The sequence below is a fragment of the Toxorhynchites rutilus genome, chromosome 1 (genome assembly GCF_029784135.1).
Source record: "Toxorhynchites rutilus septentrionalis strain SRP chromosome 1, ASM2978413v1, whole genome shotgun sequence".
Taxonomy (NCBI): Eukaryota; Metazoa; Arthropoda; class Insecta; order Diptera; family Culicidae; genus Toxorhynchites; species Toxorhynchites rutilus.
The window spans coordinates 187,018,547-187,035,804 of record NC_073744.1 but is presented as its reverse complement, the minus strand read 5'-3'; the positions used below and the strand labels follow the sequence as shown (position 1 = coordinate 187,035,804).

At 39.9% G+C, this 17,258-nt stretch overlaps 3 protein-coding genes across 4 annotated transcripts in view; 1 reads left to right on the top strand and 2 right to left on the bottom strand.

Annotated features, from left to right (window-relative positions):
* Nucleotides 1-708, top strand: part of LOC129773477 (ectopic P granules protein 5 homolog) — a 38,440-nt gene extending 37,732 nt beyond the window's left edge. For both annotated transcript variants that reach the window (XM_055777340.1, XM_055777821.1), the window contains exon 11: nt 44-708. In XM_055777340.1, coding sequence (XP_055633315.1) covers nt 44-569 — 526 coding nt within the window. In that variant the 3' untranslated portion in view covers nt 570-708. The remainder of the gene's footprint in view (nt 1-43) is intronic.
* LOC129775189 (putative lipoyltransferase 2, mitochondrial) lies at nt 639-1,454 on the bottom strand. Its single transcript, XM_055780008.1, has one exon. It carries the CDS (start codon nt 1,452-1,454, stop codon nt 756-758), a length of 699 nt encoding a protein of 232 aa, XP_055635983.1. The 3' UTR covers nt 639-755.
* On the bottom strand, nt 1,452-16,198 carry LOC129774591 (3'-5' exonuclease). The gene is made up of 2 exons (XM_055778751.1): nt 15,285-16,198; nt 1,452-1,591 (listed from the first exon to the last, which is right to left on the bottom strand). The coding sequence occupies exons 1-2, from the start codon at nt 16,074-16,076 to the stop codon at nt 1,499-1,501; spliced, it is 885 nt and encodes a 294-aa protein (XP_055634726.1). The 5' UTR covers nt 16,077-16,198; the 3' UTR covers nt 1,452-1,498.
* Nucleotides 16,199-17,258: the final 1,060 nt, after the last annotated feature.

Below are 17,258 nucleotides of genomic sequence, written 5' to 3'. Positions count from 1 at the left end.
TTCATATGTTTTGGAGTGATTTGATAGTTTGATCTAATTACAGCGACCAAAGCGAGGCCAAGCAGATCATGTTGTGGGGCCTCATGGTGGTGGTCGGTGTTAAAATCCTGATTGCATCTTCCGACGGTCAGAACCATCTGCTAACGTTGGCACGTTACCTGCAGAACAGTTCCCGGGACACCGAAGGCTGGGGTGAGGGCCTCCTGGGAGCGATCGGTATTCGGAAGGACGGAACCAGCGTTCGATTGAAGGTGGTGGCCAAGTGTCTCTCCTGTGTGGTGTTCCTTCTATTTGGCGAGGATTCAGCCGATGTGTGCGAAGCCACCGAAGGACCGATCTCGATCGATGCGTCCAATCGGTGCAAGGAATACGTGCAAGCCGTGGCCGATTTGAGCCAGACGCTCACCAATAAAAGGTATGCCGAAATGCACGTGAAAACTCGTGCCGCAATCAATTTGTTCGAGAACACGGTCATGGTTGCGAACATATCGGCGAATGTGTGCAATATTTTGCGACTGTTCTGCGATGAGTCTTTTTTCCGCTCGGTGGAGGATGTTTGGAAGCCATAATAGACAATTTTTAAGTTTGAGGTGTTTCTCTATTTCTCTGGAGAAAAGAAAAGATTTTCATATATTGCTTTTTGGGATGAAACCTCAAGCTAGTTATTATTAATATATACAACTACGCCTCGGGAGGCTGTACACAAAATCGGTGATGTTTTCAACAGTAGAACACAACAGAAAAGAATGCCTCAATCACTGACCAATCCGTTTCAAAACCTCACCACGTTCGGCCTCGTCCATTTCCACCAGATCACACTCCAATGTTTCCCGAAAGCTCCCCAGAAACTGAGGTATCACATCTTCTACATCAACTTCTCGCTTGAGCTCGCCACTCAGCGAAGTGACACCCTTTCCCTCGATTCCACAGGGAACGATATGCTCGAACCAACGCAGATCCGTGTTGCAGTTCAGCGCCAGTCCGTGCGTCGTTACGTATCTGCTGGCATGAATTCCAATCGCACAAATCTTCCTGTCCTGCACCCAAATGCCGGTATCGTGCGTCCTGTTCGCTCGAATGCCCATCTTGCTGCACAAATCAATAATCGTGCTTTCGATCTGACAAACATACCACCGAACGCTGGGTTGAAAGTTTCTCAGATTCAACACCGGGTAGGCTACCAACTGGCCGGGTCCGTGAAAGGTTATCAGTCCACCGCGGTTTGTGCGATAGAATTCGGCGCCAAGCGCCCGCAGGCGTTGCTCTTCCTCCGCCCCATAGGCCTTGGTTCGAATGCCAACGGTGTAAACCGGATCGTGTTCCGTCAGGATGAGTATATTTCGGACGGGGCCATCCGATCTGTTTAGGACGCTGTTCGAAGCTATCTGCTGTAGGTTCAGTGAGCTTTGGTAACCGAGCCTTCCTGCGCGCAGTACGTGGACAACGCGTGGCATTTTTGAACTACGTTGGTTGTGACGAGCCACGCGCTTACTTCTATTTACGTTGTTGGCAGCTCCAGAGCCAGATCCAAACGTTCCTGCTCAAGTTTTGCTTCCTTTTCTCTCAGCTTGTGGTAAATTTGTTGCCCGATCTGCAACCAGAAGAAAGGATAAAATGAGCATGCACTGTTCAGCACAAACTGTTACGAAACATTAAAAACATTGAGTGACTGAGTGACAATTGTTTACCTATTTTGTGCTAAACAATTTAGTACAAACTAGCGGTTTTTGAAATTAATCTTTCATCAACTAGTCCAATATTTTATAATTTTCTAGAATTTTTTGTCGTTATAATTAATTGTATTTGTAAATATTTTAGTTACTATTGTTGCTGCGGTTGCTGCTTGGTAACATCTCTTCATCAGCTTTAAAAATGTAAACAAGATTTGCATCATGCAATAAACTCTTCCCAAAGCAATGTTAGTTAATATCGAAACTGGAATACAGTGAGTAACCTTTTCGTATTAAAAAGATTTTCTATGTGATAGGACTACACGATTCTTTGCGATTAGTGTGAAAATCATGAATATCCCTAAATTTATAGAAAAATGGTTATGCCATGTTTGCTTCTAGTGCAGTTTCATTGACAAAAGTATTTTAATAATTTAAATATTGGAAACAGAATCGTTTTCATTCTGGGTATTAATTATATTTATGACTAGCTGACCCGACGAACTTCGTCCCGCTCAAAATAGATTTTTTTTATTTGAATACTTTCAAACATCCACGTTTTCTTACTAAATGAACGTTAGTGAGTCCAATCACTGAACTCTTCATTGATTGATTACCCTTTGACCCTTTACAATTTCCTTTTACTATAAATTATCTAGTACTTCTACAAAAATTCGTCCTTATGATATAAATTTTTTTTCAGACACAATTCTCGTTCAAGATTCTTCAAGCATTTGGAAATAACATGTTTCTCCGTTGCATGGAATACATGTTTGATACAGAGAATACTACAAAATAAAGACAGCTCAAATCGGACCATTCCTTCCTCGGGATTTGGGCACACCAACACATTTGACCTTCCATTTTTGTTTATATAGATAGAAGATATAGGAATGCGTTATTCCGTCTAAAAATCTTTTTCCACTTTGGAATAAAAATCAATTTCGTTAGTGCCAACATCAAATGGACTAACAACGCTTAGCTAATTGTAGAACATATGGGGATTCAATTTTCCGATTTTTCTCCCCGCTATATTGATCTACGGGAAGAGACAAATACAACGAAATATAGATGACTCAAATTGAAACATTCCTTCCTCGGGTTTTGCCCTTACCAACACATTTGGCCCTGTTTTGGCTGGATTTGGCCTCATGCAACTACGGCAAAAAGGCCCTGAAGTGGTACGCGGCCAACAATGTCCAGCTCGTGCCTAGGATAAGAACCCGTCCATCATCCCAAAGCTTCGCCTGATCGAACACTACTGGACCATCTTGAAGCGGAACTTACGGATGAAAAAATGAAGAAAACATGAATTTTAAAATTAAGAATAAACATACTCTAAATGTTATTTTGTCTTAGCTCTTTTTGATCGTTCCACCCTATACGGTCGGCATTTTATCGGAGACTAGCTGACCCGGCAAACTTCGTCCCGCCCAAAATTTATTTTTTGTTATCAATACCTTCAAACATTCACGTTTTCTTACTAAGCGCAAGTTCATCAGTCCAATCGCAGAACTGTTCATTGATTCATCTTCTAATTGACTCTTTACAATTGACTTTTAATATAAATTTCGTAGGACTTCTATCAAAACTCGTCATTATAATATCAGCTTATTTTCAGATACAATTCTCGTTCAAGATTTTTCAATCACTTGCAAATAACATGTTTTTCCCTTACATCGAATAAATGTTTGATACAGAAAATACAGAAAATATATATAAGATTGCCCTAAATCGGATAATTCCTTCTTCGACTTTTGCTCTTATCAACACATTCGACGATCCATTTATATAGATAGAAGAAGATATAGGAGTGCTTTTTTCACATTAAAATCCATTTCTACTTTCGAACAAAAATTAATTTCGTTGGCGCAAACATCAAATGGACTAACAACGCTTTAGACTATGTAATTGTAGAACATATGTGAATTGAATTTCTCGAGTTTTCCCATTTCCCTTCAGAGTTCTCCGAAAATTTTCAATTGTCATGTTTGGTTGAAATGTGTGTAATATTTTTATGAGACCCCCTCTCCATTCCACAAGAGGGAGGGGTGTCAAACCATCATAGAAACATTCCTCGTACCCAAAAACCCCTTATAGAGGGGGGAGGGATCTCAAACTATCACGAAAACCTTCCCCGGCCCCAAAAACCCCTACATACCAATTTTCATGTTGATCGGTTCAGTAGTTTCCGAGTCCATAAGAATCAGACAGACTGACAAACAGACTGAATTCCATTTATATAAATATATATATATATATATATATATATATATATATATATATATATATATATATATATATATATATATATATATATATCGCAGCGCAAGGTGAGCGAAATGCTCAATCACTTGCCGCCCAACTGGCTGCCAGCAGGCAAGCGAACCCCGTGCAGGTGATTCAAGTGCCGGAGCAAAGAACGGAATCGATACTAAAATCGTTACAGACGCCCCAAATTATTCGGGATCTTCTGTGTTTCGACGGAAACCCGTTAAAATTAAACTCATTTTTAAAGGGGATTGATAATATAATCCCTCTGCTGAATGAGGCACAGAATACTAACGTCTATAGAGTGTGGATCCAAGCGATCCGCACAAAAGTAATTGGGGACGCTGACAACGTACTCGAACTATACGGCACCAACTTAACGTGGGCCGAGATAAAACAAACCCTAATCACACATTACAGCGACATGCGTGACGAGGTCTCCCTCACCAGAGACCGCTTCAAATTGAACCAAATCGGAAGCGTGGAAGAATTTTACTCCAAGGTATCGCACATCGTTTCACTGCTCACAAATAATCTGAGCATAACAGAACAAAATGCAGCAGTGAAACAAGCAAAGAAAGAATTTTTCCAGGACATAGGGCTAAAAGTTTTCCTCGCTGGCTTAAGAGAGCCGCTAGGACCAATCATTAGAGCCCAATGCCCCACTACAATGAAAGACGCTCTCCGACTCTGTATGGAGGAGCAAAACTATAATTATGTAAAATCATATAAACCAATGCTACCACCGAAACCATTTAATCATCCAAGAGCTCCTATTCCTCCTAACATACCTACCCGGCCAGTGAATCCTTTTAAATTCTCAGCACCGTATAATGGTCCTGTGAACGTACCCCGTTTTCCACCGAACCCCAAACCAATTAATTGGCAACCTAATTTCTCTCCAAACCCTATTCAGAGACCCCCAATTTTCAGAAATAATTTCACCCAGCAACCAAATCCTAATTTTCCCCGCCATCAGTTTGAACAAAACCATCAAAATAATTTTCCCAAACCAGTCCCTATGGAGGTGGATCACTCGATCCGAAGTAGGAACGTAAATTACATGAATAGAAACAATAATAACCATTTTAAACCACGCCAGAATTTAAATCCTTTTCACCCAAGTCCCAACTATCATTTCGAACATTGTGAAGAGACATATTTGCCCGATTATGGACATGCTGAAAACGACAATTATGCCTTAGCGAAGGTTGAGGGAAATTACCCAGACTATGACCCCCATAACAACATCTATTCAGAAAATGATCCAAACATATTTGGAGGAAACATCGAAACCAATGAGACATCTGAGAACACAGAAGGAAATGTAGATGATTTAAATTTTCAACCGGGTTCAGACAGTTCAAACGGGAGATAACAAATTGTATCCCATATGTAAAATTAAACACGGAAATAGGAGAGATGAAATTTTTGATAGACAGTGGCGCTAACAAAAATTACATCAATCCCGCGAAAATTGCAAATCTAAAAATTTCCAAACTAAATCATTCTTTCGTCAGAAATATCAACGGCACCCATTTCATTAGCGAATCCGTTGAATTTTCTCCCTTCGATGGAAAACCTCCCATCACATTCTTTTTGTTCAAATTTCATCCCTACTTTGACGGACTTATTGGCTATCAAACATTGACTGAACTTGAAGCCGACATAATTACTTCTTCTAACACACTTAAATTTCCGGACTATACCATCCAGATGAGTAGGAAATATCCTAATTCCTACGACATCAACTTGAATGCAAATGAAGAGGTTCCTATAAAACTTCCAATAGACATACAGAACGGTGACTTCTATATTTCAGAACTTTACTCCTTAACAAACGACGTGAATATCCTTCCAGGACTCTATCGATCAACCGATAATAAAGCTACTGTCATGATTAGAAATACTAGCCATTGTCCGGTGAAAGTTAATTCAAACAGACCTATTTTTTCCGAATTAAACAATTTTGACGAAGTCTCACCTCCTGATTCAATGAATAATAACCCTCAAGAACTGCTGAAACAAATCCGCTCAGACCACCTAAACTCAGAAGAACGCCAAAATCTGTTCAAAATAATAAAGAAATACAGCGATATATTTCATCAAGAAGGACTAAACTTGACCTTCACAAGTGCTATTAAGCACGAAATTAACACCAAAGATGAAATACCGGTACACTCGAAATCCTATAGATACCCTTATTGCCATAAAGCTGAAGTGCAACAGCAAATAAGCAAAATGCTCGATCAGGGTATTATTCGTCACTCGAGCAGCCCTTGGTCTTCCCCGGTGTGGATTGTCCCCAAGAAAGAGGACGCATCAGGGAAGCGAAAATGGCGTCTAGTGATAGACTATAGAAAATTGAACCAAAAGACTATCGAAGATAAGTACCCTATACCCAATATGAATGAAATATTGGACAAACTGGGACGTTGTCACTATTTCTCTACATTGGACTTAGCTAGTGGGTTTCATCAAATTGAAATTCAAGATCGGGACATACCAAAAACCGCCTTCAGCGTGGAGCATGGGCACTATGAATTCCTTAGGATGCCATTTGGGCTTCGGAATGCTCCATCCACGTTTCAACGCGTGATGGATAATGTCCTTAGAGATTATATTGGCACCATATGCCTTGTGTATATGGATGATGTTGCTCCAGCAACGAATCGAAACGCTTTCCGTAATTTTAATATTTATTGCGATGATAATGTATTAAAATTTCCCTACAAAATATTCACATTAATTCACAGTTATCGAAATAAATCAATCCTTACGTTTGTAGGTTCTCGATAATTCCTGATATTTCGTTATACGTTTCAATATCTTTTTCCCTCCTCGATAAGCCTGAATTGAAAGTATTTTTGAATGTAAATATTTTAGTACTGTACACTGAAATACCTTAATATCTCTTATTTTGAACACAATTTTCGTATTTCTATTTCAATATCTTCTATCTTCTATCTACGACACTTCTGTTCTATCTGCGACTTTTCTTTGGCGCCTTTTTTGAATTTGCGCTATTCAATTTCCTTTATCTGATTTCCTTTATCATACAATAGCTTTTCTAATTCTTGTGCTACGTCACTGTGCGTTACGGTTGGTACATAGGGTTTTGATATAGGTGCGTTGTCACATCGAAGTTGTGCGCAACAGATGACATTATAATTTTCTCCACCAGTCTTCAAGAACACATTGAAAGCCTTTGTAAAATTTTCGATAGACTTAAAAGATTTAACATGAAACTTCAGTTGGACAAAAGCGAATTCTTGAAAAAAGAAGTTGCTTTCCTGGGTCATATTGTGACTCCAGAGGGCGTTAAGCCTAATCCCAATAAAAGACTTTGCGAAAATCGCAAAGCCCCAAACAAACTGTTTGAGGAAAGGTGAGGAAGTCCATCATTCAAAGGAATTTATTGAAGCTTTTCACAAATGTAAAAATATATTAACAAGTAGCGACATACTGCAATACCCCGACTTTACACGAGACTTCATCTTAACCACAGACGCCTCTAACCACGCGATTGGAGCCGTATTATCCCAAGGCATAATAGGTCGAGACAAACCAGTAGCGTTCGCCTCGAGAACTCTAACCAAATCCGAAGAAAATCTCTCAACGATCGAAAAGGAATTACTAGCCATTTGGTGGGGCTGTAAATACTTTCGACCATATTTATTTGGCCACAAATTCACACTATACACTGACCACCAGCCCTTGACTTACGGTTCAAATTTGAAAACCCCCAACAGTAAATTGATCCGCTGGAGATTAGATCTTGAAGAATACGACTATGACATTAAATACCGACCAGGCAAACAAAACACTGTTGCCGACTCCCTATCTCGGATTCCCCTAGAGATCAATCTCAACGAAGACACAGATAATAACGAAGACGAAAACGATACCGATGACGCAACCGTTCATTCGGCAGACACGGATGACTCGGAATTCATACCTATGACATTAAAACCACTGAATGCATTTTCAAATCAAATAGTTTTAAAAATTGGACAGACAGACAGTGAAGAAGTCGAAGAGATTTTTCCACGCGTGTTCAGAAAAACGATAACAAAATTACATTTCGGAGTTCCGACCCTTCTAAGAATACTACGTAATTACACAAAACCAAAAAAATTAAATTGCATCAATTGTCCAGAGACCGTCATACCTTCTCTTCAAATAGTCTACAAAAACTATTTTAGCCGAAATAAAACTTTTAGAATGAGAATATCCCAAATCACCTTAGAAGACGTCACTACCGAAGAACGCCAGAACGAAATCATACGAGGACAACACGATTTCGCCCACAGAGGTATTCAGGAAAATCTTCAGCAAATCTCTCGAACATACTATTTCCCTAGCATGAAAAGAAAAATCAGAACGTACATAAGATTATGCGATCAATGCAATAAAGCCAAATATGATAGAGCACCTTGCAAAATCAAACTAGGACAGACCCCAATCCCAAAACGGCCACTAGAGATTATCCATGCGGACATATTCATATCTCAACCGGATATGTTCTTATCCATTGTAGATAAATTCTCTAGGTTCGGAGTTTTAGTAAGTATCAAGTCCAGAACAATACAAGATATAAGAAGAGCCCTTCTGAAGTTCTTTAGCACTCATGGGAAACCTCAACTTATTGTATGCGATAACGAGCCATCCATGAGATCTATTGAGGTTCGAGGACTCCTCGATGATCTAGACATACAAATATATTTTACACCGACAAATCATAGCGAGACCAACGGAATAGTGGAAAGATTCCACAGTACACGCGCCGAGATTTATCGTTGTAATAGGCATAAGTATGAATCACTATCCAACAAAGAATTATACAGAATTTCTTGCACTTTATATAATGAAACTATACATTCTGCAACTAACATGAAACCCCGAGAAATCTTTTTAGGTATCAAAGACCAAGATGAAAGACCTCTGGACGCCGAAGAAATATTGGCAAAAAGAGATAAATTATATGACGAAGTCGTATTAACACTGACCAAAACACAAAGGAACACACATAAACAACACAACCGGCATCTGGAAGACGAACCAAAATTGGTCCCAGATCAGCAAGTGTTACATAAAGTGCAGGGAATTCGGAATAAAACGAAAAAACGATATTCAACGGTTCAAGTTGTCGAAGACAGATTGAAAAGCTTTATTGACGACTCGAATCGTAGATTACACAAAAATAATATAAAAAGAATAAATAATAACTAATAATATTTTTTCTTTCAGATGGCACTTTGTCTGTTGATCCTTCTTGTTCTCCAAATGCAACTTTATTTTGGACAAATCATTCAAATTCAAGACATTTCAACAAACCCCGGACTATTGACCATACGAATGGATTCAACATTCATCAAAAACGGACATATTCACGTTTATCACGAAGTAGACCTCGACCTATACCAACCTATACTTAACCAACTTAACACCATAATTACCGGATTAGAAACCTTTCCTAACATCAGAGAAATCACAAGAATGTTGCGTAGTAAAATGCATGAAATTACAAACTTATACAGAATCCTTTCCCCTAAGGAGAGACACAGAAGAGGAGCCTTCAATTTTTTAGGGTCTACAATAAAATTAATTACAGGAAACCTAGACCAAGAAGATTTAGACAGAATTAACACGGAAATTGAACATCTCAAGGCAGGAAATCGACAGTTAATTAATGAAAACAATTTACAAGCAACAATCAATGAAAAACTACAAAACAGAATAAATAAAATAATCCAATCCATTAATGACCAACAAAGTAAGTTGGTAAAACAAATTATTTCAAATAGACAAGCTATATTAGATCCCAACAATGTAAACCAAAATTTCACGGCCCTCAGCAAAGTAATCAGAGTTTCATTTCACCTAGACCAAATACGAAACCACCTAGACACCGTATTCGAAACCATTCAATTAGCTCGCGTAAATGTGATTTCGAGGAACTTCCTAGAACCGGAGGAATTAAAAGTCATAGTGCATCAGTTAGAAAAACAGAACATTACATTGCTTAATTCAGAACAGGCTTATGAATTTATAAGTATAAAAATAGTCTTTAAGAACAGCAAATTATATTTTGTTATCTTAGTGCCATTTGTTAAAACGGAAGTATTTAACGAGTTGCTGCTGGAACCATTACCAATCAACGGAACATCTCTAAAACTACCATCAAGGACAGCAATAGTAGGAAGCCAATCAACTTATCTTCTCAACGGGCGATGCCAACCTGTGGGACAAAATACCATGTGCGATAGACGTTTCCAACGACGCATGTTATTCCAAAATCCTACGAGGATTTTCCGGAAAGTGCAGCTTCGTGGATCACGATGTAAATTCAGGCGTCAAGCGGCTAACTGATTTCCATATCGTACTGAAGGACGTTCAAAAAGTATTCATACAAACGGATTGCAAACTGACAAACAGAACACTATCAGGTAGTTTTCTAATATACTTTTCAAACTGTGCAGTAATCATCAATGGCACAAAGTTTGACAATCAAGAAAGACACAACAAACAAACACCACTGGTAATATCGCTAGATGGTCTACAAATAGAAAAAGGCGCTCTCGAGGAGAATATAACAATAGAAAAACTACAAGAATTAAACATCCGCAACCGTGAACGAATGGATTCAATAGAAGAATCATTTGCAATCCATATCTCAACAAATATCGGAATATTTTCGATAATTATAATTTCTGGAATAGTAATAACCATAATGAAAATCAACAAACGCACTAGTAACGTATTTAAAATTAGCCAGCATCCATTCCCAGAACCCCGCAGGACATTACCAGAGAAGGAGGAAAATTCAGAGAAACCAACATCCGCTAAAATCGAACCGGGACGTTTCAAACTTCATGAGGGAGCAGTTACCGTCAATTCCAAACGGCAACAGCAGCCATGCACCAGGCCAGGCATAAATCATAAGTTCTGTAAACTGGAAGCGACAATAAAGTTAGTCTTAATCTTACAGTGAACAAGAGTAGTTCTTTTTTAAAAACGCTCTCATTTAATTTAAAAACGTAAGTTATATATATTGGTAAAATATATATATATATATATATATATATATATATATATATATATATATATATATATATATATATATATATATATATATATATATATATATATATATATATATATATATATATATATATATATATATATATATATATATATATATATATAGATAGATAGATAGATAACTGACGTCAGAACCTATCGAGGCGCTAACATCGATTCGGACCACTACCTTGTAATGGTTAAGATGCGCCCAAAACTCTCCGTTGTTCACAACGGAGACTGAAACAAGCAGATGTCACCAAAAAATACACACATTCGCTTTAAGCTGCGCTGCAGGAAGAGGACCAGATTAACGAAGCTCCTCTTGAGGACGGTTGGAGCATGATTAAAACAGCCTAGAACAGCGTAGCGGAGAACATCCTAGGACACGTGGAACGAAGACGACGGTACGAGTGGTTCGATGATGAGTGTCAGCAAATGTTACACGAGAAGAACGCTGCGCGGGAGCTAATACCGATTCTAGCTACTCGTCAGAACGTGGAACGATATAGACAGAAGCGGAGACAGCAAAACCAACTCTTCCGGGAAAAGAAGTCCCGCCAGGAAGAGGAGGTGTGTAAAGTACTAGAGCAGCTGCACCGTTCTAATGAGACGCGAAAGTTCTACCAAAAACTCAATACATCCCGAAAAGGCTTCGTGCCACGAGCAGAAATTTGTCGGAATAAGGATGGGAGTATACTGACGAACGAACGTGATGTGACCGAAAGGTGGAGGCAGCACTTAGATGAACACCTGAATGGCGTACAGGCAGAGGACCAACATGACGATGGAAGCGATTACGTTGGTGCAGTAAATAATGAAGATGTACCACCCTCAACGATAGGTGAAGTTAGGAATGCCATCAAACAGCTTAAGAACAACTAATCAACTGGCAAAGATGGCATCGGAGCGGAACTTATCAAGATGGGCCCGGAAAAGTTGGTTAGTTATCTGCATCGGTTGATTGTCAGAACTTGGGAAACAGAACAGCTACCGCAGGAGTGGAAAGATGGGGTTATTTGCCCTATCTTCAAGAAAGATGACAAACTAGACTGTGAAAACTTTCGTGCAATCACCGTCCTGAATGCCACCTATAAAGTGCTTTCCTAAATCATCTTCCGTCGTCTATCGCCACTGACAAACGGATACGTGGGAGGTTATCAGGCCGGCTTTATCGAAGGTCGGTCTACTACTGACCAATTATTCACTTGGCGGCAGATCCTCCATTAATGCCGTGAGTACAGAGTCCCTACGCACCATCGATTCATCAACTTTGAAGCCACATACGATTCAATAACACGAAAAGAACTATGGAGAATCATGAACGAAAATGGCTTCCCCGTGAAACTGACAAGACTGATTAAGACTACGATGGATGGAATACAGTGCTGTGTGCGAATATCGGGTGGATTATCTGATTCATTCGAGTCCCGCAGGGGGCTTCGACTAGGTGATGGTCTCTCTTGCCTGCTATTGAACATTGCGCTAGAGAGCGTTTTGAGGCGAGCGGCGTTTATCTTGCGTGGTACGATTTTCAATAGATCCAGTCAATTCATCTGCTTCGCTGATGGCGTAGACATTGTCGGCAGAACATTTGAGATGGGAGCTGAACATTACACCAGACTTAAGCACGAAGCAGAGAGATTTGGACTAAAAATCAATGTGTCTAAAACCAAATACATGCTGGCTTTCGGATCCGACCACGACAGGACCCGATTAAGTAGTAGTAAGTATCGACGTAGTACGTATCGTAGTAGTATCGACGGCGATGAGTTCGAGGTAGTGGACCAGTTTGTCTACCTTGGCTCCATGGTAACGTCTGACAATGATACCAGCCGCGAGATCCGGAGGCGCATTATCAATGGGAGTCGTACCTACTATGGTCTCCACAAACACTTAAGGTCAAACAGACTTAGCAGTCGTGCGAAACGTTCCCTGTACAAAACGCTCATAAGACCGGTTGTCCTCTACGGGCATGAAACTTGGACAATACTCGAAGAGGATCTGCGAGCACTCGGAGTCTTTGAACGGCGGATGTTAAGAACCATCTTCGATGTTGTGCAGGAGGACGGCGTATGGAGGCGAAGGATGACCCACGAGCTCACGCAACTCACCGGCGAAACCAGAATACAAAATCATTCTTCGTGTTTACGTGGATAGTCTATATCCCCTCCTCCTTCTTCGTGGACAAACGTGGACATCTTCATACCCCTTACCCCCCTAAAGTTGGAATGACAAAATCAGCCGTTTAGAAGGTCAAATTAGTCACTACATTGTTAATTGAATATAATCAGAAAACCTCTTTTTGACTTAGAACTACGTCTTCGATTAAGGGTGCCAAATCAGAAAACAGGTCACGTTTTTATGAAATAAAGTTAACGTTAATAGTCATTTTTGCCGCGAACGGATTTTAGCGATTTACATACTAAACGAATCGGAAATTCCCTAAGATTTGTTTAATATGCTATACATTAGAATCCCCTGGTTTGTAAATGGTGAAAAATCATCAAAACTTTAGGCGTTTCCATTTTTCCATACATTTGTTCTGTCCATTTGTGTGTTTTCCCGAACAGAGCTGTCAATAACGAGCAACTTATCGACGACCAACGAAGGGGAAATCGTAGGATTTGTAGTCGCCGTGAACAAAAGAAAAGTAGAAGAATGAAGGGGAATATTTGCCTAGAGTATAAACAGTGAATCTCGCTGAGGCAAACTTTCATTCGGCATCGGACTGTTGAGCAATCCAGTTCACTTTGCTTTCGCTGCGCTTCGATCTAAGATTGGACCCTGCCAGTGGTAATCCAACTTGGATATCGTCGTTTGCTTTTTCTGTTCGTTATTCGTTGTTCGTATCGTGTTTTTCTTCCCGCGTCATAAATTGGACGTTTCGCGTAGTGTGCGATGTGCAAGAAGAAGAGGAAGGCAGGTTCCAGTCCTGCAAAAAACCAACGCAATGAAATTTCGAGCAAGCGTCATCTAATGATGCACGCGATGTTGGTGTAGTGAAAAGCGCTCGCACTGAACCGAGCCTTCGCGAATGTGACACCGCATCGAACAACAGCAAAATAGGCGATTTCGGCACGTCGGTCGAAAATGTAAACGGCTTTTTTGGTGCCTTTGAGAATGCATCAATGCATTAAAGTGACGTTATGGCGAAGCAGGCGTTAAGGTTATGCTCCAAAAAAATATTTCGGGTATACTAAGCATCTTGAATGTCTTACTGGAATGTTATAAGTTATTTAGGTTCGCGTGCCGGTCGCAAAACTGCCTTCAACTAGGATTACATTTGCGCTAATATTGATCATAATAAAACATTGGTACTGTTTTCGAGGTTGTTGATATTAACAAAAAGAGTTTATTTCGCTTGTTTAGTCACCAAGAAAGTAAATGTCGTTCTGGAGTTTTGTATGTGATTAGGTTTCGCTTACCAGTAGCAAAAATTCCTCCACTAAGGGTGACAGCTGCGCTTCTCTCGAGCATGAGAAAGTAATGCAACTTTTTTCGAGGCCGGTAATATTAACAAAAGCGTTTCTTTTCAGAATAGCGCAGAATGATGAGAAGTATGGTTCTGTATGCATGCCATGGCAAACGCTTGTTTGGCGCTTGGTTTACGTTGTACGAACGATGCCTAGAGATGCGATTCCTTTGAGGCAATACTAAATAACATGTAACATGATATTTGATACTTGCAAGTGTTGTCATTGTTTTTGTTTCCATTCGGTGCCAAAGATATATTGATGTAGTTATGAGATGTGGAATAATGGTGCTGGTGTAACATGTATATAGTCGACTGTAGCCGAGTCTATGTCTATTGCAAAAAAGGCCACCGGAATAGCGTTCGAGGTAAATTTTCAATTTATTGACATGAAATAAATTGCGACATACGATCAGCTAGTGTTTTGTATTGAGAGGACAAGAATGAATCATCAATCAATTATCGTCAACTGATTCTACAATGAAAACCCATTTCAAAGATTATTCTACTAAGCAGTTGTTTCGAAAATTTCACAGCATTATAGAATAATATCCGAAGGTATAAACAAGCGACTTATATAAAATAACAGCGTAGTTCTACGTCAACAATGCGGTCGTATCCTATAATTTTTCTGAATTTGGATCGATTAATCGACTCAAATTATTCGTTCGCTTCGATTATTGGTTGCACAGTATTCGTTCGATTAATTATCGATTTTTGTAGGAAGTATTCGATGAATTGATTAATCGAACGATTATCGGGGATCACTACTAGCGACTACTCACGTAAACATCCACCGCGGCATACATTTTCTGATCGTCGCTCAGCGGCAAAAAATTCCACTTGCTCATCCGCACTTTCTTGTTCTTGTCGATTCTCAACTGACAAACCTGCAAAACCAACCGCTCTAAGCTCCAGATCCCGCTGGAACCGTGTATCCGATTGTACCACTGTCCCAATTCCATGCAGCTTTCAATCATGTTCTCGACCTTTGCCTCGGGGAAATCTCGCGCCAACTTCCGGAAATCATTTTTCACATTCACCCCATGCAGTTGCACCCGGGGGTGATTGAGCAGACGCAGCATCGCCGCGGGCAGCTTTTTCAGGCAGGAGATTTGAAACAAATAGCAAACATCCGTTGTGGCACACAGCTGCATCAGCGCCGTCTTTCCCGCTCCCGTCTTGAAACTGAAAGGCCATTCCAGATCGAACCCGATTGGCACCTTCGGTTGGCCCTTCTCCGGTTGCTGTTCCACCCACTGAATCAACTGGTCGCAATGGTATGCCATATCGTGCATTTCGGTGAAGTATTTGATTGCTCCTTTGTACTCGATGAAGGGAACATCATCAATGTTCAGCCGAATCAGCGGTTCCCGCTTGGGCATTTCGTCGGGTATTTTGTAATTACTACGGAGCTGTCGCCTGGGAGTGTTTTCTTCCCCCGGGAGGCTTTCACTCAACTTTTTCGGTTTCACATCGTCGCGCTCGGTTGGTTTGTTCTCGTTGTTGGACACGGTTCTTTTGGCGGCCGGAATCGGAGAATCACATAACCACAGGGGTTGCTTTCGCTTGGACATTTTCTGTTACACTATATTATTATTAAAACAAGCAATCAGACACCAGATGTAATGGGATTCACAAAATGAGCAATTTCGCGCTCGTTTCTGCTTTCAGCACTGGTGGTGTCTGTTCTAAATTTTTGTACAATTATGAAAAGCGGGAAGATTATACACTGTAAATTCATTTGGTGAAAAGTAATCGGATTCTATGTGCCTGCGTAACAGAGATGCCAGAGATGGCATTTCGCATTTCGAAACCTAAGACAAGACCAGACAATAGGGGGTCGATTTCGGACCAGTTTTCGGACAGCTGCTGATTGGTCAATTCTAAAGGGTTGCCAATAATATTTGAAAATACACTTCGACATAATGTACTCATGGTATGTACTCTCACACTAGTTTTCATGATAATGCATCACAGAAAAATACAAGTTGTTGTGAAATACAACAATTTTGCTTCACATCATTCAAATGTATCCAATTCATAAAATGTGTGATACGAAAACATATGTTAGGGGCGTGAAGAAATAGTCTTCGAAACTTTATCTCATTTGAAAACTTGACATCTTGAGTGGTTCGGCATCCCTGTTGCTCGCACTTGGTCGAAGAGAAAGAGTAAGAAGCCAGTTGTCACGTCTTGTGTGTATTTTTTGCTCGTTTCGACCACTTTTACCAGTAGTATTGTTCCCAGCAGGGATGCCAGGGGATTATTTCGAATGTCTTCACATGGTACGAGAAAATGTCTTCACAATCACATCAATGGAAATTAAAATTCATAACTTACTTTTGAACAAAGTTTGATAGCTTATTCAATGTTTATTCTAATTCTCGATTACAAATGAACTAATGTCTTCTAGAAACAATATGTATTCAGACCGCTGGAAGTTCTCCAGAATTTAAGGTGAAAGTCGCTTTATTCTTGAATTGATTCTATATGCTTGTGGTTTTTCTGCTTGGAAAAGTTTGAAAAAAAGAAAGTGAATAACCCCGAGACAAAAGTCTCCATTGATTACTTAGAACAAAAGTAAAAAAGTGACACTGAGACAACCCCTACTTCTTTTGACGATATTTTCGACAAATAGTCATAATTGCATAGAAATAATATCTCTCGAAAACCCACGTACGCAGATTGTTTTGACTTGTGATCCGCAAAGCAAGTATACTATCAGGTATATTACTTCCCGCCCAGCAAACATTAAA